Consider the following 26,462-nt stretch of genomic DNA (forward strand, 5'->3'; position numbering starts at 1 on the left):
GAAACTGGTAGAAGGCGACCTCGGGGAAGATCAGTTCGTATTCCGTAGAAATGTTGGAACACGTGAGGCAATACTGACCTTACGACTTTTCTTAGGAGAAAGATTAAGGAAAGGCAAACCTACGTTTCTTAGACAAAGCTTTTGACACTGTTGAGTGGAATACTCTCTTTCAAATTCTGAAGGTGGCAGGGGTAAAATACAGGGAGCGAAAGGCTATTTACAATTTGTACAGAAACCAGATGTCAGTTATAAGAGTCGAGGGACATGAAAGGGAAGCATCGGTTGGGAAGGGAGTGAGACAGGGTTGTAGCCTCTCCCCGATGTTATTCAATCTGTATATTGAGCAAGCAATAAAGGAAACAAAAGAAAAATTTGGAGTAGGTATTAAAATCCAGGGAGAAGAAATAAAAACTTTGAGGTTCGCCGATGACATAGTAATTCTGTCAGAGACAGCAAAGCACTAGGAAGAGCAGTTGAACGGAATGGACAGTGTCTCGAAAGGAGAATATAAGGTGAACATCAACAAAAGCAAAACGAGGATAATGGAATGTAGTCGAATTAAGTCGGGTGATGCTGAGGGAATTGGATTAGGAAATGAGACACTTAAAGTAGTAAATGAGTTTTGCTATTTGGGGAGCAAATTAACTGATGATGGTAGAAGTAGAGAGGATATAAAATGTAGACTGGCAATGGCAAAGAAAGCGTTTCTGAAGAAGAGAAATTTGTTAACATCGAGTATAGATTTAAGTGTCAGTAAGTCGTTTCTGAAAGTATTTGTATGGAGTGTAACCATGTATGGAAGTGAAAATGGACAATAAATAGTTTAGGCAAGAAGAGAATAGAAGCTTTCGAAATGTGGTGCTACAGAAGAATGTTGAAGATTAGGTTGGTGGATCACGTAACTAATGAGGAGGTATTAAATAGGATTGGGGAGAAGAGAAGTTTGTGGCACAACTTGACTAGAAGAAGGGATCGGTTGGTATGACATGTCCTGAGGCATCAAGGGATCACAAAATTAGCATTGGAGAGCAGCGTGGAGGGTAAGAACCGTAGAGGAAGACCAAGAGATGACTACATTAAGCAGATTGAGAAGGATGTAGGGTGCAGTAGGTACTGGGAGATGAAGGAGCTTGCACAGGATAGAGTAGCATGGGGAGCTGCATCAAACCAGTCTCGGGACTGAAGAGCACAACAACATCAACATAAAAACAATAACACGATAACGTCGCGATGAATTATCTTGCTGCCTCATTGTTGCAACCTTGACCATAGACAAAACCAACAGAGTGCCGTCATCGAAACATGAGCGTTGTAGCTGCGAAACTGTCTGCTGGCTTCACTCGTCCACGTCGTGTCTCGCCCATCACCTCAACTGCTTCCGTTCTGAAGCGAGCCCCACGAGAAAGACAGGCCGCGCCGCGTACGTCACGAAGGTACTTCTGCGCTCGCTCGCTCCCTTGACGCAACAGACAAAATGCGTTTCTACACCTGCTAACGCAGTAACTAGGCGTGTCCGTACAAACGAAAACTGAATCTTCCACTGGAATCCGCTATAATGGAGTCTTACTGTTATTAGTCCTGTAATGATGGGAAGTCGATGGGCCTATTTATAACTTGTTACGGCTTTACTGGCGGACAATAAAATAAAATCATGCTAAAATGATTATCAGTTGCACAAGGCACCACTTCCAGCATGTAATGAGTACTGTTGAACAGAAGAGAGTAAATGCTATAAACACGTTCTTATGCCATTTATATCGAGTACTGATCTTGAATTAAATTCTGCTCTCGTACTGTTGATCAGTAAGACTTTATGTTAGCAGATTCCAGTGGAAGATGCAATTATCGTTAGCACTTAGACGCCCAGCTGCGAGTTAAGAGGTTTGGAAACGCATTTTGTCTGCTGAGCTGAACGAGCAGACGAGTTCAGGACTACCTTCGTGACGTACGCGCCGCGGCCTGTCTTTCTGGTGGGGCTCGTTCTGAAGATCTGCGACGTTATTTCCACGGTGTTAACAAGGCGTACGTGAGAATTACGATGTATCTTAGGAATCTAATTAAGTTTCATGTAATTTTAAGTTATGTTGATGATGAATTGTACAGTGCATACAAATAACATTGGGAGCCCCTCGCGAATTCCCAGTCCTTTTCGCATCCAACTCTTGTTTCCAATATATTAATTGAACCCAGTTGAAAGTTCAGTGGACGGGCTAAAATATCACGAAAACACAAGTGACTATAATAACACCAAAATAAAAAATCTATTAGAATGTTATGTTTCGTTTGACCAGAGCTTTATGAAACTGAAATTTGATTTTATCCAGGTAAAGTATTACGAATCGAAGCTTCGTTATCGATGTTTTGATTAATTACTATGAAAGCTGTCAGCGTGAGCCGTTCCGTTAGCTGTATTGGACTGTATCCACCCTTTACGTACTTAGCTGCACCTCCATTGGTAGGTACGCCGTGTTTTCGATTCTGGGGAGAGGGGTGAGCACATGTGTGTTCACGGGACAGCCACAGTGACACCATAATATGCGAATATTCCCGTTTGTCAATTTATGCATCACATTTCTTGCATATACACTGATCATCTAGAACATTATAACTATCTACCTAATAGCCTCGGATAACGGCGGCGACGCATTGTGGCGTGAAAACAAGGAGACCTTGGTTGGTCGCTGGGAGCAGTTCGCACTGAATCAGCACACACGAGTCACCTGATTCCCGTAAATTTCGGGTGGATGGGGGGGAGGAGGCGAAGAGGTCTGGCGCCACATTCAGTCACATTCCAAGTTAGTCGATCGGCTTCAGATCTAGCGAGCTGCGGGCCAGCAGATCAATTGGAACTCGCCACTGTGTTCCTCGAATAACTCCATCACACTCCTGGCATCGGGACATGGCGCATTATCTTCCTGAAAAATGCCGGTGCTTTCAGGAAACATGATCGTTATGATGGGGTGTACGTGGTCTGCAACCAATTTACTCAACTCCTTGACCGTCATGGTGCCTTGCACGAGCTCACTGGACCCATGGATGCCACGTGAATGTTCCCCATAGCGTAATGGAACCGCCGCTTGCTTGTCTTCGTCCCGCGGTACAGGTGTGCTGGAGCTGTTCCCCTGGAAGAAGACGAACTCGCGCGCTCCCATCGGCATGATGAAGAAGGTATCGGGATTCGTGAGACCGCGCAACGGTCTGCCACATCGCAACGTTCAGTGCCGATGCCCACGTGCCCATTTCGGTCCTAGTTGCCGCATGCACGGGTGGTTGGCTACGAAGGCCCATGGTTGGGAGTGTTCTGTGCATTGTATGTCCAGACACAATTGTACTCTGCCCAACATGAAGGTCTGATGGTAGTGCCGCCGTAGTTCGCCGCCTGTCCTGTTTTACCAGTCCGCCCAGCCTGCGATGTCTGACATACGTAACGAGGGGTGACTGTCCAACCCCACGACGTCTGGACTTGGTTTCACTTTGGTTTCGCCATATGTTGCAGACACTCGCCACAGCACTCCTCGAACGTCCGACAAATCGTGCAGCTTCCGAAAAGCTCGTGCCGAGGCTCCGGGCCATCACAGTCTGCTCTCGGTCAAACTCAGATAGATGCTCGCCTTCCCCATTCCACAAGCGGACAGCACACTTGCTGGTACTATATGCACTGTGCGTGCGTCTGACTAGCAGTCATTCCTCGCCAGGTGACGCTGTTATCACCTGGACGGATTTGTATCGATAGTAGGTCAGTGGTCATAATGTCCTGGCTGAACAGTGCATACCTATTCTAAGTATATATATAGTCCTATGTTTCGTTCTCCAGATCCTTTATTACCTGCCTGCGTTGTATTTGTGTTTCAATTTTCCATTCCTTGTCTGTTACAGAGAGTGTGTGGATGCCTGCGTGTGGTGCTTCCATGTACTTTGGTTCTTGGGCAGTGAGTCTTTGAGTGGCAGTGCCAGTTTAGTCGACTTATGTGTGAAGACTAAGTAGCATCTGCTGGGCCAAAGAGACGTTAGGGGAGACTGGTGAGCGGCTGTTGTATACCTTGGTGCAGGTGGCTGGAACGTATTTAGCCTTCTCTGGTTGTCGGAAAGTGAGGTTGTCTGCTCTCGTCATCTCTTGTTATGTAGATTTAGGTAATTGGGATATGTAAGGATTTGGTCGAGGTTGCGATTTCTCAGCGTTTCTCAGTAGTGTAGCCATGATAAATCGTACCGGAGTATCTATTCCTAATAGGGAATGCGACTATGCTTATTAAAGTTTTAGTTCTTGTTGATTGGAGAGTGCCTCGTGCAGTCTATGTCACATTTTACTTAGTGTGAATCATGTATTTGTCAGTGCGTTGTGCGTGCGTTAGTACATGCTCGTGAGCGTTTGTGTGTGCGTCTGTGTTTGTCAAAAATGGATCTGAGCACTATGGGACTTAACATCTTAGGTCATCAGTCCCCTAGAACTTAAAACTACTTAAACCTAACTAACCTAAGGACATCACACACATCGATGCCCGAGGCAGGATTCGAACCTGCTACCGTAGCAGTAGCGCGGTTCCAGACTGAAGCGCCTAGAACCGCACGTCCACACCGGCCGGCGTGTGTTTGTCGTGTAAGAACATTTTTTTCCATTTTTCAATTTTAAATTTATTTCGTGAGTTCGATGTTTGTGTTGGGTACGTAAATTAGGCCACATGCCTTTCCGCCACGTGAAGAGGTTTCAGCTCATTGTTGTTATTCATTTAAGTATGCTATCCAACTTGAATACTGAATAGTATGAGGATCTGCTTTCATCATAGATATTTCTGTATTTTCCCCTACCTCGGAAATGTATAATTTCTACGCGAGCTACCGACCACACGGCTGATCAGTAAATCTAACATTTATCTGGGACAACGTGGGTCAATCTGGTGTATAAATTTTATAGTTACATGCTTTTCTTTCTATGTGTGTACTGTAGGATGAATGTACGTGTGCTTGTAAATGAGACGAATCCTTCCTTATACAAAACCGTGTTTGAAAACAGTCATTGAAACATGTATTGTCTTTTACAAAGAGAATCAAGTATTCCTGTGATGATTATTATTGTTAGTAACCGAAGCACTTGTGGTTTTATTCGTGAATAAATGTAAATGGTTTTAAAATTGTGTTCTTTACATCCAACTGGCTTCCTCAGAGCTATCTGATTTGACTATTTGGTTTCTTAATTTTTTCGTTTCTGTTAATACGACAGTTTATTCCGAGTTTGATCGGATGCTAATCAGAAAGATTATACCCCAGTAATTCAGTGTACTCTAATTGATTTAATAGTAATCATCCCATAAACTTAACTGATTGAGAGTTACTACGTGCTAACCAGCAATAGCCTTATTTTCAATCTGACCATTATAACCGCTCTTTGAATTAAGAACAATATTATCAGGCTTCGTTTCATGTATGGGGGAAGTGATCGATAATATCGGTAATGGTTAATAGCATTAAAAAGGTTTCAATTAAAATCATCGATACATAATCTCTCATCAGAATAACGCCCGCAGCAAAGTAGCACTTCAGAAATATCGAAGAGGGTTCAACGTGGCTACTTTTGTTTGTAAATCTTACTGTATGAACCATGGGCGGATATTGTTAGCTCTTGTGTTGTTTTCTGCGCTCTGAATAAGTCTACGTAGCTGCGGTGTGCGTTATAGCGAGAATTCCCCTGTTACATTCTACGGAATGGATCAGGGAAATTCTGTTAAATTGTGAGAAAGTTGGCTGTAGTTAACTTATACTGGACAGATCTTTGCCATAAGGTCACGCACTCAGAATATCTGAGGAATTGTGGGAGCGAGAAAAAGTACCGCGTAGTATTAAATTCTATTAAGTGATAACAGGATGTGTAGACTATACGAAAAGACGTTAACTTGAATATAAGAACGGAACTGGACACTTAGCTTTGTGAAAATAAGTGACTGTATCGACGTATAGTAACGCACCATAGTCTTTGCTATAATATCGTTGAGTGACGGTCTATAAAAATCACGCACATTTTAGTTGCCGTAATTGGTGAGAGTAATTGTAATATCCACCCCCTTTTCCCTCTGTACAAAACGCAATCATTCATGATTATTTAATTTTTATTGCATGTTGTTAGTAGAAAGAACTAAGGTGATTTCTATAATTACGTGTTGTTAGTAACTAAAAAACAACACCCAAAGACGTTCGTGTCTTCGGTAACGCAGCAAGAAATGAAGGGTGACCGATGAGCAAAAAGTTAACATTAATTACCATGAAAACCAGAAATTTATTCGCCGTCACAGTGAGGCATATACAGTAGATAACAACATAAACATCATACGTTACAGAAGTCGACGGCAGCAGATCGACGGAGTTATTAATTATATGATCATGAATGTTTGCGTTTTGTATAGAGGGAAAAGGGGGGGGGGTTAAGCCTACAATTCCTCTCAGCAATTACAACTAAAATGTGATTTTTATAGATCGTCACTCAAGGACTATGGCCTATTCAGACTTCGTACACTTTTATTTTCACAAAGCTAAGTGTACAGTTCCAATCTTTTTAACGTCCTTTCGTATAGTCTACACATCCTATAATCACTTAATAGAATTTAATACTGTGCGCTACTTTTTCTCGCTCTCACAATTCCTCTGATATTCTGAGTCCATGACCTTATGGCAAAAGTCTGTCCCTTATAGGTTAACTATAGTCAATTTTCTTGCAATTTAACAAAAGTGCCCTGATCCCTTCCGTAGAATATAACACGGAAAGTCCCGCTATAACGCACGCCGCAGCTACGTAGACTTATTCAGACCGCAGAAAACAAGACAAGAGAGATAACAATACCCGTGCATGGTTTATAAAATAGAATTTAGAAACAAAAGTAGCCGCGTTCAACCCTCTTAGATATTCGTGAAGTGCTGCTTTGCTGCGGGCGTTATTCTGATGAGAGATTATGTATCGATAATTTTAATTGAAACCTTTTTAATGCTATTAACCATTACCGATATTATCGATCGCCTCTCCCCTGTGTGAAAAGAAACCTGATAATATTGTTCTTAATTCAAAGAGCGATTATACCATCGACTGGGATGTACTGTGTAAGTGAATCACGAGTAGGTACCTGCCGTTCGCCTAAAGCAATCGGCAACCGCCCAGACATTAAAGCATCGCGGGTTTGCATATATACAAGGCGTTGCCTCCCCGGACTGCGTCGATCACAAGAAGTACAATAGAGGGAAAGACAAGCGCCGCCAGAGGTCCTCCGTGACAGGAACTATTTCCTTCGCCGTGTCACGTGTGTGGAACTGGATCGCCACGAATTCCTCCGTGACCCGGCTATATAGGGCGACGCAAGCCAACACGCTGGTAGTTCGCTTCACCGTAGCCCTGGATCAGTTCATGCGCTGACTCTTAGCAGCCCATCAGAGCCCCGTTGGAAGCCAGTGTAGCGGGACCTCCGACTTTCCAGCGATATCCCGAGATGTAGCTGTCTGCCCGCTACACCGAAAGCTCAACCTCTTCCGTTAGGGATTGTCAGTTCACAGTCTTGATGTCCCACCACGTTTATTCACTGTGTGTTCCAGCCGTATGCCTATTAGTGTATGGGAAGTTGTATTATTTTTTATGCGGATAAGTTTTCCTTTGTTATTAAATCTCTCTACTGTGATCGTAATAAACGTTTGTTCTTTCTTACCTCTGTCTTATTATTTCTTATCAAGCATCTCCCCGTGGGAGATATAGCAGGTATCATTCAAGTAATTATTGAAAAGTCGTCTTTTAAGTGAAACATTACCTGAATCGATATACTTTGACCTAATGCTTTTATTTAAATGCACAAATTGCTCCAAAAGGCTTTTGTAAAAAGTTATCAAAAACAAGACGAGCGGTTTTCGGAACCAGCTGGTAGGAGCCACACCCCATCAGAGTCACAGACTGATTTATTCTTGAAATTTCGATAGCGTAAGTTACAAGAAGTCCCGAAGCTTAAGGTGTAACATACCGACGATCGAGGTTGTGGTGGAGCGTAAACTCGGAATGTTTCAAGGGTGGGAAGGAAGTCGGCCGTGTCCTTTCAGAGGAACCATCCCGGCGTCTGGCTGCAGCGCTGTAGGGAAATGACGCGAAAACTAAATGTGCGTGTCCTGACGTGTATTTCAACCGTCGACCAACCCAAGACGCGTCCAGTGTGCTAACTACTGCGCCACCTCGCCCGGTATTACAAGACGTGTGAAAATGTACATACGTACGCGTGAATGTCGCAATGTGACCATGGTGGGAAAACTGGAGAAACAGGAGTTCGTCCACAGGTCACCGGCAGGTGTTCTTCCCAAACACCAGGCTCGAATAGAAGAGCAGTGAGAGGATGTGCTACCAGACGTACCCTCCCTAACTTACTAAGATGAGTTCCACTGTATAAATGTAGGGCTTGCCGGAGTGGCCGTGCGGTTCTAGGCGCTGCAGTCTGGAGCCGGGCGACCGCTATGGTCGCAGGTTCGAATCCTGCCTCGAGCTTGGATGTGTGTGATGTCCTTAGGTTAGTTAAGTTTAATTAGTACTAAGTTCTAGGTGACTGGTGACCTCAGAAGTTAAGTCGAATAGTGCTCAGAGCCTATAAATGTAGATGTATATTTATCTATACACTGAGATGACAAAAGCAGTGGGATAGAGATATGCAGGTGGCGGTAACATCGCGTACACAAGGTATAAAAGGGCAGTGCATTGGCAGAGATGACATTTTTACTCAAGTGATACATCTGAAAAGGTTTCCGTCGTGATTGTAGCCGCAAGATGGACATTAACAGACTTCGATTGCGGAATTCTAATTGCGCTTCCATTTCCGAAATCGTTAGAGAATTCAATATTCCGAGATCCACAGTGTCAGGAGACACTAGCTCTCACAACGCAAAAGGCAGTGGCCGACGGCTCCGCCTTAATTCCCGAGAGCACCGGCGTTCGCGCTCAGTGCTAGCAGACAGGCGATAATGTGTGAAATAAGCGGAGAAATCGATGTTGGACGTATGTCGAACGTATCCGTTAGGATTAGTCGGCTATGGCAGCAGCGTGCCTTTGGTAACAGCACGACATCGCCTGCACTTCTCTCGGCCTTGGGACAATATCAGTCGGACCGTAGATGGCTGGGAAATCGTAGCCTGGTCAGATGAGTTCCCACTTCAGTTGGTGAGAGCTGGTGGTAGACTTCTAGTGTGGCGCATATCCCACGAAATCCGTGGACACACATTGTCAACAAGAAACTGTTCGAGTTGCTGGTGCCTCCATAATGGTGTGGGATGTTTTTACATGGAATGGACTGGGTATTATGGATATTCGGCTACATGGAGAGCATTTGCTGCTATTCATGGACGTCATGTTTCCATTCAACGACGGAATTCTTAAGCATGACAAAGCGGCATGTCAACAGGTCACAACTGTTCGCGGATGATTGGAAGAACATTGTGCACAATTCGGGAGAATAGTTTGGCCACCCAAATCGTCCAACATGAATACCATCGAACATTTATGGGACGTGATCGAGATGTCAGTTAGTGCCAAAATCCTGTACCGGCAAGACTTTGACAATGATGAACAGTTATAGAAGTAGCATGATTCTATATTTCTTCAGGAGACTTCCAACAACATGTTGAATCCATGCTCCCTCGATTTTCTCCTCTACGCCGGGCAAAAAGGGTCAGGTACGTTATTAAGAGGTATACGTAGATGTAGATGAGGGAGTAAAACTTGGCTACAGGATGTGCGTGCGTTACATTTACCGCGGCGGCTAAGGAAGGCTAGCAGGCACAAATTTTATGGTGCCACCCTCTAAAACCACCGTTGTGCATCAAATTTAACTGATATTGATGTACTAATTCTCTTAATTTCTGTAAACTGTAGCGACATTTCATAGGCTACCACATAAACAAATTTGTATCTGAGGATGTGGTACTCATACTGTGAAAAGCGTTATACAGTACTGATACAACAAAGTGTGATTGACGACTGAAAATCAAGTATTTACACAGAATAGTTTCCTGATACTTTGAGACAGGGACCAACAGGTTAATTTTTGTCAAATAATTTTATTGTTGTAATTCTTCATGCTTTCCCGGCGACCTGTTGAGATCTTGGATATTCGGGAATCCAGCCGGATGTTCGCGTCGTTCTCGCACGATATTTCAACAGTGTGCCTCGCTGTCTTCTTCAGGTGCTACCTGAGACTGGTCCTTGGGTCGATCGAGTCCCGTATTTATGCCTGGGAGGAGCTGGGCGTTCCCTAATCGGTCCGCGCCGAGTCGAGTGTTCCCTCTGTGGTCCGCGCCCGCCAGACGCGGCTACATTGTCCGTCTCTGGTCGCCGGTGTTCCCTCCACCGTCCGCGCCCGGCCTGGCCGTCTTCTGAAGTCGAGTACATGCTCTGGGGTGTAGAGCGCTCAGGGAACTGCCTCCTGCAGCTTATGCGTACCTGGCCCGCCTATTTACTGCAATTCTGGTGACGCATAAATATCCGGCTGCCTGGAAGCACGCTGTCGTAGCCGCCATACCCAAGCCGGGTAAGGACAGGAAGAACCCTCACAACTACCGGCCCATCAGCTTGCTTCCGCAGCTCAGCAAGATCTTCGAGCGGCTCCTCCTTCACCGGCTCAAGATTATTATGGACCGTCGTCGCCTGTTGCCTCCGGAGCAGTTCGGATTTCGGGGTGGCCACTCCTCTACACAGCAACTCGTCCGCGTTGTTGAGGCAATTACAATGGCCTTCAACAACCAGGAGTACTGTGGCGCTATTTTCCTTGATGTCACCAGGGCCTTCGACAGTGTGTGGCACTCCGGGCTGCTGTGGAAGCTCCATATGCATGGATTTCCTCGGTCCCTCGTCCGCCTGATGGACAGCTATCTGCGGGGGCGCACCTTTGTCGTCCGCATTGATGACTCCACTTCGACGATCCGTCCTATTGCCGCCGGCGTCCCACAGGGCTCGGTCCTCGGTCCGACCCTGTATTCATTGTATACCGCTGATCTTCCTACCTCTCCCCGGGTGGAGCGCGCGATGTACGCCGATGACACGGCGATCTTCACACGCAGCAGGTGGCCCCAAGCCATGTATCGCCGTCTCCAGGATGCGTGCGCCGCCCTCGAAGGGTGGGCGACTCTTTGGCGTGTACGGTTCAACGCCCAGAAGAGCCAAGCTGTGATCTTCACGCGCAAGAGGACGCCGCCACACGATCAGCACCTGCAGTTATTCGGCGAGGTCATCCCCTGCACGCCGACGGCCACCTATCTCGGGGTTGTCATGGATCGCCAACTCATCTGGCAGCAGCAGGTGGTAGCAGTTCGTCGGAAGGTTGAGCAGCGGCTGGGGGCGCTTTATCCCCTGCTGAACGAGCATTCGGCGCTCTCTGTCAACAATGTGCTCCTCATCTACCGGATGTTCGTGCGTCCTGTTATGGATTATGCCTGCGCTGCCTGGGGAAATGCGGCGCATCGCCACCTTCACCGCTTACAGGCGCAGCAGAATAAGGCGCTTCGCCGGATCTTTCACGTCCATCCGCAGTTTCCGGCGCGATATCTGCATGAAGCTGCCCACGAACAGGAAGTGCTCGCTCGCTTTCAGGCCATCGCACAGAAGATGTATGACAAAGCTGCTGCATCGGATAATCCCCTAATCAGGACCCTTGGGGGCGCCTATAGATGAACGTGACCTCTATCAGAGGCCCGTTGCACTGCTGCTTCGATAATGCCGGCAGTTGCAACTAACAGAAACATCAGTTCCCCCAGATAGTATATTCCCAACACCACATCCTTAGACGCCAATAAAGAAAAATCCTGATGTTCCTCTTTTCCGACCCTCAGCCGGTGTAGTAAATGCCTTCGGGTAAATGCTACATTCCAACACTTGAAGAAGTTAGATGATAGTGGATTGAAGCTCTGGGATGTGTCAGATCTGGTCTCTAATGTCCGACACCTTGTCTCGCGGCTGTTCTCTCAGTCTCCACTTCTATTTCTTATAGAATCCCGGAGTGTCCTGCGTTGAGTTTTCACAAGCTTAAGCGCTAGATTCCAGGCAGTGCTGATTTGGTATCCTGCACGCTGTTGAAATATCGTGCGAGAACGACGCGAACATCCGGCTGGATTCTCGAATATCCAAGATGTCAATTTTATTGTTCCTTACCGTGTTACTATCGCTTATTGTGTGAAACACAGACAGTAGTTAATGGTTGTGATGTAGAAAGAGAGAAGGCGACAATGGCAGTGTGACTCGTGGCAGTGGAACATAGTTCACAGTGAGAGAACAGTGCTAGGAGAGAGTGAAGGAGAAAGCAGAAGTGGGTGAGAGCCACTGTAGTAGTAGTAGAATTGTGACTGTGAGACAGGAGACAGTGACAGATTTGGTCTTCATCTCTACAATCTTTTAAATATTGGTAGCATCCCCTTGCACACTATTGTTGGAATCGTTAAGCGCTAGTGTTTGCCTAATCAGTTTGATTGTGCTCATATTTTAGACAGTAGTTACGATGCTTATGTTTATACCGTATTTCTTGTTTTTCTGCGGTGGCTTTTGCAGCTGTCGTTGTCTTATTTTTTTCCACAGTCCCCTTCAATGCCCGTGCGTTTCGATCACTTAACACACACTTTTGTCCGCGTCATTTTGCAGACCATGTTTATCCGCTTTCTCTGGATGCGGTATAAATCTTCGATACGGTGCCGTTTGGAACATCAAACACTTCGATTTCCTTGCTGAAGGGATCAACAGCCATACGAACACCAACAATTTTCCCAAGTTCGAATTCACTTAGGTCCGGTATAACGCACTCAAGATCATGCAGAACACTGTTCTGACAACGCCTCGCACTTGCGACGTACTGAGTACATTTCGCCGGCTGCTGTGACCGTTCGGTTCTAGGCGCTTCAGTCTGGAACCACACGACCGCTACGGTCGCAGGTTTGAATCCTGCCTCGGGCACGGATGTGTGTGATGTCCTTAGTGTAGTTAGGTTTAAGTAGTTCTAAGTTCTAGGGGACTGATGACCTCAGGTGTTAACTAGTACATTTCAAAGGTGCCCTTTGTGCTCAAAACAACACTGCAACCTGCCTGCGGCGTTAACTAGAATCTGCATTTATGTTCGAGGGTACATTTCTCGCAGTTTTTCCGTAGTTTGGCAAAGTCTTCTCTGTTGCTACTGCAGAAAACCTAAGGCGCCTGCTGTGTGGTTAGATTCTCCGGAATCTCCCCCATGGTCACCTTGATTCTACTTTCTTCGCTTGGGATCTTGTCTCAGTTTCATCGTACCGAGCTATGGTTTAAACATCCCTTATGTCGCTTAACTTTATGTAACGTCACTGAAGGCTACCCTCGGCTCAGGATTGTGTTTTGCTTAATTCTAATTTCGGAATACATCAATATTTTCCTTACTGCTTATTTCTTTCCTGTTAGAGTTGTATATCTTGACTCCTTTTTCCCAGAATCCAACAAATCAGTGATTCCCTACAGATGAGAAGGTCGCTGACGACTTACATGGTCGAATACTGGATAAAGTTCTCAATTTAGGATCGCGAAGGCCTGTTCACATTCACCACACCCACAAACTGGGGCAAGCTCGTTTCATTATCGCCGCCTGGGATTACAACAGCTGTGGAAGACAGCGGGGTGAGCTAGTCACAACTCGTTTAAGAACGTACGTGGGCGACCATAGCATAAAAACTGGCCATACTATTACGAAAACACCAAAATACTCAGCTAATCCTTCTCCTTCTGCCACTGCGTAATTAAAGAGGCCACCGAAACCAGACTGCAGAATGGAGAGAAGTCTTCCGAAGTAAGAGTGATTTCAGGTGTGCCGCAGGGGAGTGTCATAGGGCCGTTGCTATTCACAATGTACATAAATGACCTGGTGGATGACATCGGAAGTTCAATGAGGCTTTTTGCAGATGATGCTGTGGTGTATCGAGAGGTTGCAACAATGGAAAATTGTACTGAAATGCAGGAGGATCTGCAGCGAATTGACGCATGGTGCACGGAATGGCAATTGAATCTCAATGTAGACAAGTGTAATGTCATGCGAATCATTTAGCTACAAAATAGCAGGTCAGCAACTGGAAGCAGTTAATTCCATAAATTATCAGGGAGTAGGCATTAGGAGTGATTTAAAATGGAATGATCATATAAAGTTGATCATCGGTAAAGCAGATGCCAGACTGAGATTCATTGGAAGAATCCTAAGGAAATGCAATCCGACAACAAAGGAAGTAGGTTACAGTACGCTTGTTCGCCCACTGCTTGAATGCTGCTCAGCAGTGTGGGATCCGCACCAGATAGGGTTGATAGAAGAGATAGAGAAGATCCAACGGAGAGCGGCGCGCTTCGTTACAGGATCATTTAGTAATCGCGAAAGCGTTACGGAGATGATAGATAAACTCCAGTGGAAGACTTGCAGGAGAGACGCTCAGTAGCCCGGTACGGGCTTTTGTTAAAGCTCCGAGAACATACCTTCACCGAAGAGTCAAGCAGTATATTGCTCGCTCCTACGTATATCTCGCGAAGAGAGCATGAGGATAAAATCAGAGAGATTAGAGCCCACACAGAAGCATACCGACAATCCTTCTTTCCACGTACAATACGAGACTGGAATAGAAGGGAGAACCAATATACTCAGGGTACCCTCCGCCACACACCGTCAGGTGGCTTGCGGAGTATGGATGTAGATGTAGATGGTCTAATTAATAGTGGCCTGCAGCTCAGTCATGCTTGGACTGCTGCACTGAACTTGGAAAGGAAGAGGCGCATCCCCAGGCGGTGGCGCCGTTTCCCCCACCAACGTCACCGACCGCCGCCGCGGCCCCGCGGACAGCGACGGCAGTGGCGCGGTGGTGAGGGAATCGGCCGGTATATAAAGCTCGCCGAGAAGTGCCATTAGGTAACTAACATGTTGGCGGAGGTGACAGTAGCACTTTTCGTCTGGTCACCACGTTGGTGCGGGCGTGGAGGGGCCCCATCTCTATCTAAAAAGAGCAGCGCACCATTCGTAGGGACCACCTGAAGATGGTAACGTGTCTGTCTACCGGGGCCGGAAACCTGAGAATTCTGTAAATAAGAAATACGCCGGGAAAACATCAAATCGCACAATATAAATAACCATACTGCTGTAGTTTTTATTTTATTTTCTCTTGACAAAAGCATCAGAGTTGAGTGTGTGAGATACATACATGTTCCTGTTGTGGCCTTCAGTCTAGAGACTGGTTTGATGTAGCTCTCCATTCTACTCTATCCTGTGCAAGCTCCTTCATCTCCCAGTACCTACTGCAACCTACATCCTTCTGAATGTGGTTACTGTATTCAACCCCTTAGTCTCCTTCTACGATTTTTACCCCCCATGCTTCTCTCCAGTACTAAACTGGTTATCCCTTGATGTCTCAGAATGTGTCCTGCCAACCGATCTCTCCTTCTAGTCTGCTTGTGCCACAAATCTCTTTTCCCCCCGGTTCTAGTCTGTAGGGGAGACCGAGGACAAAAGTAACAGGGTATGAAAGTAAACCTCCTGCCCTACCATCGCATGTAGCTCCCAAAATCACGTGATTCGAACGATGTATTCCCTTCATGTTTCCCAGCTGCCTACCAATTGTTGGCCAGTATTGGAGAGTCTCTGTTGAGTGTGGCGTAGTAAAACGTTTTTCAGTGTCTCACGTAAGTTTTCTCAGTTTTCTTAGTTTTGCGATAACGGCGGCATTACGCGGTAAACGTAAGTCTACTGTAATAATTTAACTATGTGAAACTTTCAGTTTTATGCCACCATTATCAACTTTTTCATTACTTGTATAGATTGTGTCTAAAATATGAATTAAACAGAAAAACGTGGCCGGGTTTAGCTTCAGAACCCCTCTTTTTTTTTCAGCATTCACGAAGAGGAGTCCCCAGTTGTCTATTCGGTCGCCTCAACCCACAGGTCTTGATCGAGTAACGAGCTTTAATCCAACAAATGTGAATGCCTTTTTAAACAACCTGGCTAGCGTTATGGAGAGATGTAAGTTAGAGCCTATAAGCATCTAGAATATGGACGAGACAGGTGTCACCACTGTTCAGAAACCAAACAGGATTGTTGCTAAGCGCGGAATAAATCAGGTAGGAGCTATCATGTCGGCTGAAAGAGGCACTTGTTATTGCCATCAATGCTCAGGGAAACAGTACACCACCTATCTTTGTATTCCCTCGCTTGAGGTATCTCAACCATTTTATTCGAGACGGTCCTATTGGTTGCATTGGAGTAGGAAATGCGAGTGGATGGATGAAAGAGGAAGAATTTTTATCCTTGCACCATTTCGTAAAATTTGCTAAACCAACTTCTGAGCGCAAATGTTTACTGCTTCTTGACAATCACAAATCTCATACATCCGTCAGAAGCCTGAATTTTTGCAAAAGCAAGGGGATTGGTATGCTGTCATTCCCAGCGCACTGTACACACAGGTTGCAGCCTCTAGACCGTTCAGTTTATGGTCCATTTAAAAGATTGTGAATGCTTTTGCTGACAACTGGAACAAGAATCATCCGGGAAAGACGATGTCAGTTTATGACATCCCTTCAATTGCAAGGGAAGCACTTCCACTTGCTGTAACTCACAAAAACATTGCAGCACGCTTTCACTGCACAGGCAGAGTACCATTTAATAGCAGTGCGTTCAGTGAGATCGATTTTGCACCATTTTCTGAACCTGATCGCCCAGCACAAGCTTCAAACTATGGAAAGCAAACTATGTCCTTAGCAGAATCATTAGCGACCCATCTGAAGCTGGGAGGATGTTTAATGCTGATCCAGTAGAAAAATGCAAGAAAACACTTTCAAATGTCACAGCCTGTGATGCAGGACGTAGTGGTTTACAATCGTCTTTTTCAGTTAGTGCAGCCTTTTTACCTGAAGGCGTTCGTCCGTTACCAAAAGCAGGTCCAAGGCAAGAAATAAGAAAAGGAAGAAAAAGGAGAAAGTATGCAATTTTGACCGACACTCCAGAGAAACTGGCCCGTCCCCAGGTGAAAAAGCGGAAAAGAAGCTAAATTTAAAAAGCAGCCGGCCAAGAGTGCGAAAGCAAAGAAAGACAATGATAGCTACTGCCTTGTATGTGTCGAGCCTTCCCGCCACAGTCGTCACAAAGAAAAGTGGATTCAGAGTTGGGAATGTAAGGGTTGGTCTCATGTTGCTTGTACCAAAAGGGAGGGGGATATTTATGTCTGCTACAATTGTGAATCTGAATAGGACTAAGATATGCGTTACTCTTCTCTTTCATTGATTCACTGAACATTTTACTTATAGCCTGAATTCGTTCAGTGCTATTAATTGCTATTTCAATTAATATAATAATTGTAAACGAATGAGAATTGAAGTTTATTGATGTCTAATTAATGTTTTGTAATGGAAACGTACTTGAAGTTACAGTATGAGTCCTTTAGGTATTAAAATGTTGCTTCACTTATTATGTTACTTTCGTAACCTACCTGTGTTACTATGTCCCCGGAAACGGGGACAAAAGTAACAGGTACACTGATGCCTTACAATTAGTTTTACAAATACCAAATATAGGTAATTTTGTGGAAACTAAATTCATTTGTGTGAGTAAAGCTTCAGAGAACAAACACATTAGTTCCTTTTGTTTCAAAAGTTTATAGGGAGGTAATAAAAAATGCAGTATGCAAAATGTTAGTTTTGACCCCGATCTCCCGTACCTCTTCAATAGTTACGTGATCTACCCATCTAATCTTCAGCAGTCTTCTCTAGCACCACATTTCAAACGTTTCTCTTCTCTTCTTGTCTAAAATGTTTATCGTCTATTTTGCGCTTCCATACATGGCTACACACTCCATACAAACACTTTCAGAAAATACTTCCTGACAAATTTATACCCGATGTTAACAAATTTTTCTTCTTCAGATATGCTTCTCTTGGCATTGCCAGTCTACATTTTATATCCTCTCTACTTCGAACATCATCAGATACTTTGCTGCCCAAATAGGAAAACTCATCTACTACTTTGTCTCATTTCCTAACCTAATTCCCTCAGTATTATCTGATTTAATTCGACTACTTTCCATTATCCTCTTTTTTTTTGTTGAAGTTTATCTTATATTCTTCTGTCAGGAGACTGTACATTCCGTTCGACTGCTCTTCCAACTCATTTGCTGTCTCTGACAGAATTACAGCGTCATCGGTAAACATAAAGCACTTACAAAAGAAATGCTAATTTAAAAATTGAAGACGGCGGTACATCTTGCAGAGTTCGTTGAAGTCCAGAGTCACGGTCACTTTTAAAATGATGTTGAGTTTCAATTTGAAGAATATCTTAACGGAATGTTGTAAAATAAAAAATAAAGACGACAATGTAAGCAACGTTAGCACAGTATTTGCCAATCACTATGGCTTCAGAGTTCGCAGACAGTAGGTCATCAACGATACATCTTGCAGCACAGTCTACACAGGTGTAAGAGCTCTGTAGGTTGTTGGCTTTGGCAGTAACAAAGAGTTGATGATCTGGAACAACCTCACTTCTACAAAACGTCGTTAGAAACTACAACCGATGTTCTGAGCCCATTCAGAGTTTTCCACACAGGCCATGCTTTTGTGAAACCAGCTGTAGATTTTCCGATCGTGGTGTCCACTGGTGTTCAGACCCCATCTTCCACATAGGTAACCGAGAAGACATTTGTTAACCCGTGCTATGTGTTGGCATAAAGAAACTTTTCCAGATGGCAGCCTCGTAGGAAGAGAATTGTGACCGTATAATGGGCGTTTGTGGGGAACAAAGAGCTTATACTTGTCTCTGCGTATACCTACCTCACGTATCATGTGTGGTGGCGCAATCTCAGGTAAATGGTGTTCATCCCACGGAGTGGGTTGTGCACATGCAGTAACGCGTCCCGACAATTCATTGAGAGGTGTATCTACTCGAATGGCATGGGGAGAATTTTATCCAACAGGGCTAGCATATTCACCTGCCGCGCGACACAAAGTTAGCACGTTTTACCACGTTTTCTATTTCGTGGCTTTCTTGTCCGACCGTTTGGTACAAATTTTGCTAGAGATTTGAAATTTTAAACATAGCCCAGGAGTGGATGATAGTACAATTTAGCTGGATTTCTTGTCGGTATGATAGGTAGGGGTCACAGTTGGGGTGAAAAAGATTGGTAACGCAAGTTTCGTTTGCACGACCAAGATGTTGTGCAGGTACTATCAGAATGCATTTCAGGGGTATATGTCGATGAGCACAGCTGAATAGAGGGGGGGGGGGGGAGGAGGAGGAGATGCAGATGACTAGAGAGAGAAAGTAGGATAAAATGGACAGAACAAAGGGAGAGGAGTAGACGGACAGATCGACGGAAGAGAGGTGAGGAGGAGAGGCGACAGAGAGGGGGATGTGGAAGTGGACACAGAGACTGGGAGGAGAAGATGAAGAGTGGACAGGGAAGGCGCAGATAGACAGAGAGAGACGGGCTGAGAGAAGAGGAAGGAGTCGATGGACAAAGAAGGGGGAGGAGATGGGTTAAGAGTGTGGGGGAGGAGATAGATGAAGGGGCAGTGGAGGGGAAGATGAACATATGTGGGACGAGCAGATGTATGGTCTATTTGTGACGTATGGGTACAACTTTGAATCTGGATATAGTACTGAAATACATATCTCAAAAAAATCATATGAATTTAATTTCTCTTGCTTTCCGATTTTTTTCTTTTAGGAAAATAGTAACTAAGCAGATACGTCATTAGTAGGTAAATATAACTACAGTCTATTCCACAAAATTATCAGGTGAAAAGACTGAACTAAACGTGAAATTTACCATATGTTTCTTATAATATCATCAAAATGTTTAAAATAAACTGAAAAATTAGGCATAGGCCAGACTAAACAGTAGAAAATAGGTATTTAAATACAAATGCGTTAACAAACCACGTTTATAAATCCGACTGAAAAGTGTACAATAATTTCTCCTAGAACCAGACAGATTTCTAACCCCTTACAAGTAGACCTGAAAATATGTTATTGTGAGTTTTTAATAACTACGAAACTACTTATCAAATTTAAAACGAAAAACGGGGCTGGGGGAGACGAGGGTGCATGTGATAGTACAAAACTGAGGCATGGATTGTTCATATGCATACTACACTACTGGCCATTAAAATTGCTACAGCACGAAGATGACGTGATACAGACGCGAAATTTAACCACCAGGAAGGAGATGCTGTGATATGCAAACGATTAGCTTTTCAGAGCATTCAACAAGGTTGGCGCCAGTGGCGACACCTACATCGTGCTGAGATGAGGAAAGTTTCCAACCGATTCCTCATACACAAGCAGAACAGCAGTTGACCGGCGTTGCCTGGTGAACGTTGTTGTGATGCCTCGTGTAAGGAGGAGAAATGCGTACCATCACGTTTCCGACTTTGATAAAGGTCGGATTGTAGCCTATCGCGATTGCGGTTTATCGTATCGCGACATTGCTGCTCGCGTTGGTCGAGATCCAATGGCGTGATGGTATGGGGTGCCATTGGTTACACGTCTCGGTCATATCTTGTTCGTATTGGCGGCACTTTGAACAGTGGACGTTACATTTCAGATGTGTTACGACCCGTGGCTCATTCATTCGATCTCTGCGAAACCCTACATTTCAGTAGGATAATGCACGACCGCATGTTGCAGGTCCTATACTGGCCTTTCTGGATACAGAAAATGTTCGACTGCTGCCCTGACCCGCACATTCTCCAGATGTCTCACCAACTGAAAACGTCTGGTCAATGGTGGCCTAGCAACTGGCTCGTCACAATACGACACTCACTACTCTTAATGAACTGTGGTATCGTGTTGAAGCTGCAGGGGCAGCTGTAACTGTACACGCCATCCAAGCTCAGGCATATCAAGGCCGTTATTCCGGCCAGAGGTGGTTGTTCTGGGTACTGAATTCTCAGGATCGATGCACTCAAATTGCGTGAAAATGTGATCACATGTCAATCCTAGTATAATATATTTGTCCAATGAATACCCGTTTATCATCTGATTTCTTCTTGGTGTAGTAATTTTAATGGCGAGTAGTGTATTAGACTACTTATTAAATGATGCACTATAGTTTACCTCCTTACTGTTATCTATTGTGTGTGCCTCGTGTTTTTTGTTTCAAATCTTACAAGTCTATGGTACGTATTAAAATTCACACTCAAAATTTTTTAGTGCCACATGTGTGGGATTAAGAATCTGTGTGGGACCAGGAGAAATTAATTTGTAGATTATACTTTCATTAGGAAAGTAGTGTACTAATAATTTATTTTTATTTAAATAATTATATTTTGATGCTGCATCAGGGTGTTCCCGCAGTTCGAGGTAGTGCTGTAACACGCCCGGGAGTACGAATGGGTGGGGGGTTGTACATTTAAACTGTCTTCGTCGTTTCGGACTGTTGGTTTTCTCGACCGTGTGCCCTGTCCACACCACGTAGCTGGTAATCCCGCGGCGGTCGTACTGTTCTGCACCACAGTGCTGCTGGCTGTTGGCTTGCCTGAAACTATCTATCGAAAAAATGCAAGCGAATAAAGGGAGCCACTCAACGTTAAAGCACAGCACTGTTCGACGTCTGGTATGAACAACTATATTCTGAGACGATTAAAGGAAAATCGCAGGTTGCACTGTTGACATTCTAATTCAGAAGTGTTGTTGTTGTTGTTGCTGTCTTCAGTCCTGAGACTGGTTTGATGCAGCTCTCCATGCTCAGAAGTGTTATTCCTATTAATGGATGATTAACAATCCACAAAATATCATTTAGACGAGCGTACGCGTAACCGACAAGACGCGGGTGATTGTTGATGATGCGGAAGCCGAATGATCGAACGAAAGTTCTTACGCTCGTCACACATATGGATACGTGGTATTAGCCCTCCTTGTCACTAGTAATGATATAACACTGTTCGTAAAGTTAATTTTTCAGTTCTCACTTGTGCGAGCGTGCGCGTAACCGTCGCGGCGCGGTTGGTTGTTGATAATGGGGAAACGCGATGATCGAACGCACGTCCTCACGCTCGCTACAAGACACTGACTGGCACTTGACTGCACTCTTTTGTGGTAACTAGTTTCTACTGATCCACATCGGTTCATTCCTGGAGACCGAACACGGCCCGGATGATCGATACTGTGCGACACGCAGAGAGGGGAAACATAAATACGTTATCGACGGCACTGCTCATTTTTTTCATTAGTTCTTGACGCAATTTCCTCTGAATCACTTCCATAAAAAAAAATGGTTCAAATGGCTCTGATCACTATGCGAATTAACATCTTAGGTCATTAGTCCACTAGGACTTAAAACTACTTAAACCTAACTAACCTAAGGACATCACACACATCCATGCCCAAGACAGGATTCGAACCTGCGACCGTAGCAGTCCCACGGTTCCGGACTGCAGCGCTAGAACCGCATGACCACCGCGGCCGGCAATCACTTCCATATTTCATCACTTTACTGTAAGAGCACTTGTAGCAACACTTCAACCTGAATTCTAAAAAAGCCTCTCACATGCAGAGCTACGCACTACACGACATAACAGCACCGTCTCTCGCGCTCGACTCTCTACAGGCGCGGCTCCCCGCAAAGGTACTCCACAACTAAGCCAGCGATATGACATTACGCTTACAGTGTGTTGTTTTCGTTTTGCACTGAGAGGGTGCTGCTTGAAAGCACGGTGGAGAGTGACCCATAGATATCTGGTGTGGAACTGTGTTCTGCCGCGCGGGATTATCTGAGCGTTCCGAGGCGCTGCAGTCATGGACTGTGCGGCTGGTCCCGGCGGAGGTTCGAGTCCTCCCTCGGGCATGGGTGTGTGTGTTTGTCTTTAGGATAACTTAGGTTAAGTAGTGTGTAAGCTTAGAGACTGGTGACCTTAGCAGTTAAATCCCATTAGATTTCACACACATTTGAACTGTGTTCTATCTGGTGTCCTCTCCTGTATATACTTGCACTCAGTTGTTCTTGCGCAACAGTAAACAAAGTACTGCACAGTTACCGGCCGGTACTGTCGGTACAAAAGAAGTATTTTAAATGAAGGAAGGCTGCTGTTGCGGTGCAGAGGTGTGTTGACGGTGTGTGGGGGTGGTGTGTGCGCAGTGTGCGGCGAGGTGGAGGCGCTGGACATCGTGCTGAGCGCGGGCGCGCCCGCGTCGTCGGCGGACGTGCACGGCGGCTTCCCCGTGCACTACGCGGCGCAGATGTGCGGCCCGCACTCCGAGATGGGCAACGACGTGCGCTTCGGGCTGGCCGTGCTGCGCCGCCTGCTGCAGGCGCCCGGCATCGACGTCAACGTGCGGGACCGCGACGGCCGCCAGCCCATCCTGTGGGCCGCCAGCGCGGGTGAGCGCCGCAGCAACCACACTGCACCCTAACACGCGGCAGGGCGCGGCGCTTAAATCCGAACAAATCAAACTTCACAGCAAATTTATCAAAACAAAATACAAACGAAAATAAAAATCATTTTACGTACAAGTAGTGGTATGTATCAAGAGTTAACATTACTCGATGTAACCCACTTCATCCCTAACCGCTTCCAGTCTTCCCCTGAAGCGACCGCACGCGCTCTTTAGAACAGTGCTGTTCGTATTCACGAATACTGCTTCGAAAGCGGTGCGTAGCGATACGACATCAGCGTCCCTCGTCTTGCAGATAACTCTTTCGACTGCGCACCAAACATAGTAGTCGAGGGTGTTCGAATCCGGGCTACTCGGGGGCCAGAACTCCTGTGACCAGAACATGTCAGCGTTATCCGAGAGCCAGTTTGAGGCTTAATGTAGGCGCCCCGGTGGTCCCGGCCGCCTATGGTGGACTGGATGGGGCCGCGCGTGGCTGGCGGCGCCCGGCTGGTCGGCGGCTCGGCTGCAGACAGCAGGCCGCTGCGTGTAGGCGTAGGAGGCTCCGGGTTGGAGTCCCGGCGCTGTCGGAACGAGAGGCGTTCTCGTCGTGCGGAGGGTACTCTGCCCCACCCCGTCTTCTTCCCTGCTCCTCCTGGTCGCTCGTCTGCGGTGGACGGGCGGAACGGAACGGGCTGCAGTCCCCCAGCGTCGTCGGCCAACCCGGTTGTGACGGCGGCTGCACAGGGCCTAGGCCCCGCACGATCTCGACGACGGCTCACTCATGTGGTCAGCATTGGCGGCGAGCGAGTCTGTCGCGATGTCTGCTAAGCCTGGTTTGATGACTGACAGCGGCAACAGAGAAGACCAGAGCTGGTACTGTCCCCTCACGTCTGCTACCGGATGGGCCGCCCTTACTGCAACATCTCCTTAATAAAGATTAACATGTCGATCACCGAGCTGAGCGCTACGCAGCGACCCAGTACACATCTCACTGCAAGTCTAACTGCGAGTGAGATTGCCTTGTTGCTATCAAAGCTGGCGTATTTAAAGGAAGCACGAGCGACGTCCTGACGTCATGCTCGTTTGTAATGAACGCATTCGTTCCTCGTCTTGCCGGTAACTCTTTCGACTACGCACCAAACATAGTAGTCGATGGTGTTCAAATCCAGGCTACCCGGAGGCCGGAACTCGTTTGGCCAGAACGTGTCAGCGTTATCCGAGAGCCAATTTGGGACTGAATGACTCGTATGACATATTGTCTCTCCGAAGCCACAGTTACCGTCTGCGATTTCACAGCATTCGTCAGAACTTACAGATAAACTTCTTTTGTGACAGTTTGTCCCTTTTCAAAGAAATGAAGCGGCGTAATATTGCCCTCTGATCTCGGGTACCCGACGAATCGATCTGTTTCAGTGATTTCAGTGGACGAATGTCCAGTGGGAAGACGTCCGATAGTCGCTACTCTTCGGTTGTACTTTCCACTTCTGCGTGAAATCGTGGCTATTTTGAGGTTACGACTGTTTACTAGATCCCTATGGGTTTCAAGAACGTCAATGGCGACCTCCGGCGGAACAACGACATGGCGGGAAATTTAGATTGAAATTTGTGCGGATTTAAGCTCCGCACCCTGTATAAAAAGGTGTTTCAAAGACCACTACCAGTCACTAATTTTTATTGATTTCTGTCAATTATTTAACGAAGCAACATGATTCGACGTATTAAACTCATCCTCAGGCTAGGATGGCAGTACAAAAAAACATTTAACAAAAGTACTCATGGCTTAAAGGGGGACGTACGTAAAGTTGCAATACTTCGAAAAAAAAATACAACTTATGAAGTCCAATGTTTTCAAGGCAATGCAACTAAATTTGGCACAGTTGTTAAGAAATGCTATATAGATACACACATGCGTTTAACAACTGAAATATTTTCAACAAGGTGAGTGCAGATGTTCCGTTTTCAAAAATCTGTTGGAACAAAATTAATTTATTTTTGTACAAATTTTAATATACCATTATTACAAATATCTGTGGAACAGAATATTGAAATTTTCTTTTCGCAGATCTCTACTACTTTCCAAATTTCTGTGAAAAAAATTACCAAATATTAGACCTTTTCTCTTACACAAATGTCTTACATCTACATCTACATGGATACTCTGCAAATCACATTTAAGTGCCTGGCAGAGGGTTCATCGAACCACCTTCACAATTCCTTATTATTCCAATCTAGTATAGCGCGCGGAAACAATGAAGACCTATATCTTTCCGTACGAGCTCTGATTTCCCTTATTTTATCGTGGTGATCGTTCCTCCCTATGAAGGTTGGTGCCAACAAAATATTTTCGCATTCGGAGGAGAAACTTGGTGATTGGAATTTCATGAGAACATTCCATCGCAACGATAAACGCCTTTCTATTAATGACTTTCAGCCCAAATCCCGCATCGTTTCTGCGACGCTCTCTCGCATATTTCGCGATAATGCAAAACGTGCTGCCTTTCTTTGAACTTTGTCGATGTACTTCGTCAGTCCTATCTGGTAAGGATCCCACACAGCCCAGCTGTATTCTAAAAGAGGACAGACAAGCGTAGTGTAGGCAGTCTCCTTAGTAGGTTACCACTGCAAATTCGTTCAACAGTGTGTTCCTCTGTATTACTGACTAATTGCATGCCAAACTTAAGTACTATAATGTCAATGAGGAAAAGGTACATAAAGTTGCCAAAATGGTTCAAATGGCTCTGAGCACTATGGGACACAACTTCTGAGGTCATTAGTCCCCTAGAAATAAGAACTAGTTAAACCTAAGGGCATCACACACATCCATGCCCAAGGCAGGATTCGAACCTGCGTCCGTAGCGGTCTCGCGGTTCCAGACTGCAGCGCCTAGAACCGCAAGGCCACTTCGGCCGGCCATAAAGTTGCCAAAATGTAAGTTACGGGAAACCTGAATCAAAGATCTGACAGTGTTTGTATTAGGCCTTATATTACCTGAGTGAACTAGAGTATATGCAGTCACCTCTTCATTCTGAAGCAGTCGTTTCTTTGCTTGTGCTTTCGGTTAACCTGATTTTCAAACCGAATAACAGTAACGTCAGCTGCATCAACTTTCCTATTATCGATTTCCTTCCA

General features: G+C 45.4%; 1 protein-coding gene across 1 annotated transcript in view; it reads left to right on the forward strand.

Annotated features, from left to right (window-relative positions):
- Positions 1 to 26,462, forward strand: part of LOC126270168 (uncharacterized) — a 342,447-nt gene that overhangs the window by 118,848 nt on the left and 197,137 nt on the right. The window contains exon 3 of the mRNA XM_049974090.1: positions 23,095 to 23,337. Coding sequence (XP_049830047.1) covers positions 23,095 to 23,337 — 243 coding nt within the window. The remainder of the gene's footprint in view (positions 1 to 23,094; positions 23,338 to 26,462) is intronic.

This window comes from Schistocerca gregaria, chromosome 1, assembly GCF_023897955.1.
Source record: "Schistocerca gregaria isolate iqSchGreg1 chromosome 1, iqSchGreg1.2, whole genome shotgun sequence".
In the NCBI taxonomy this organism is placed as follows: domain Eukaryota; kingdom Metazoa; phylum Arthropoda; class Insecta; order Orthoptera; family Acrididae; genus Schistocerca; species Schistocerca gregaria.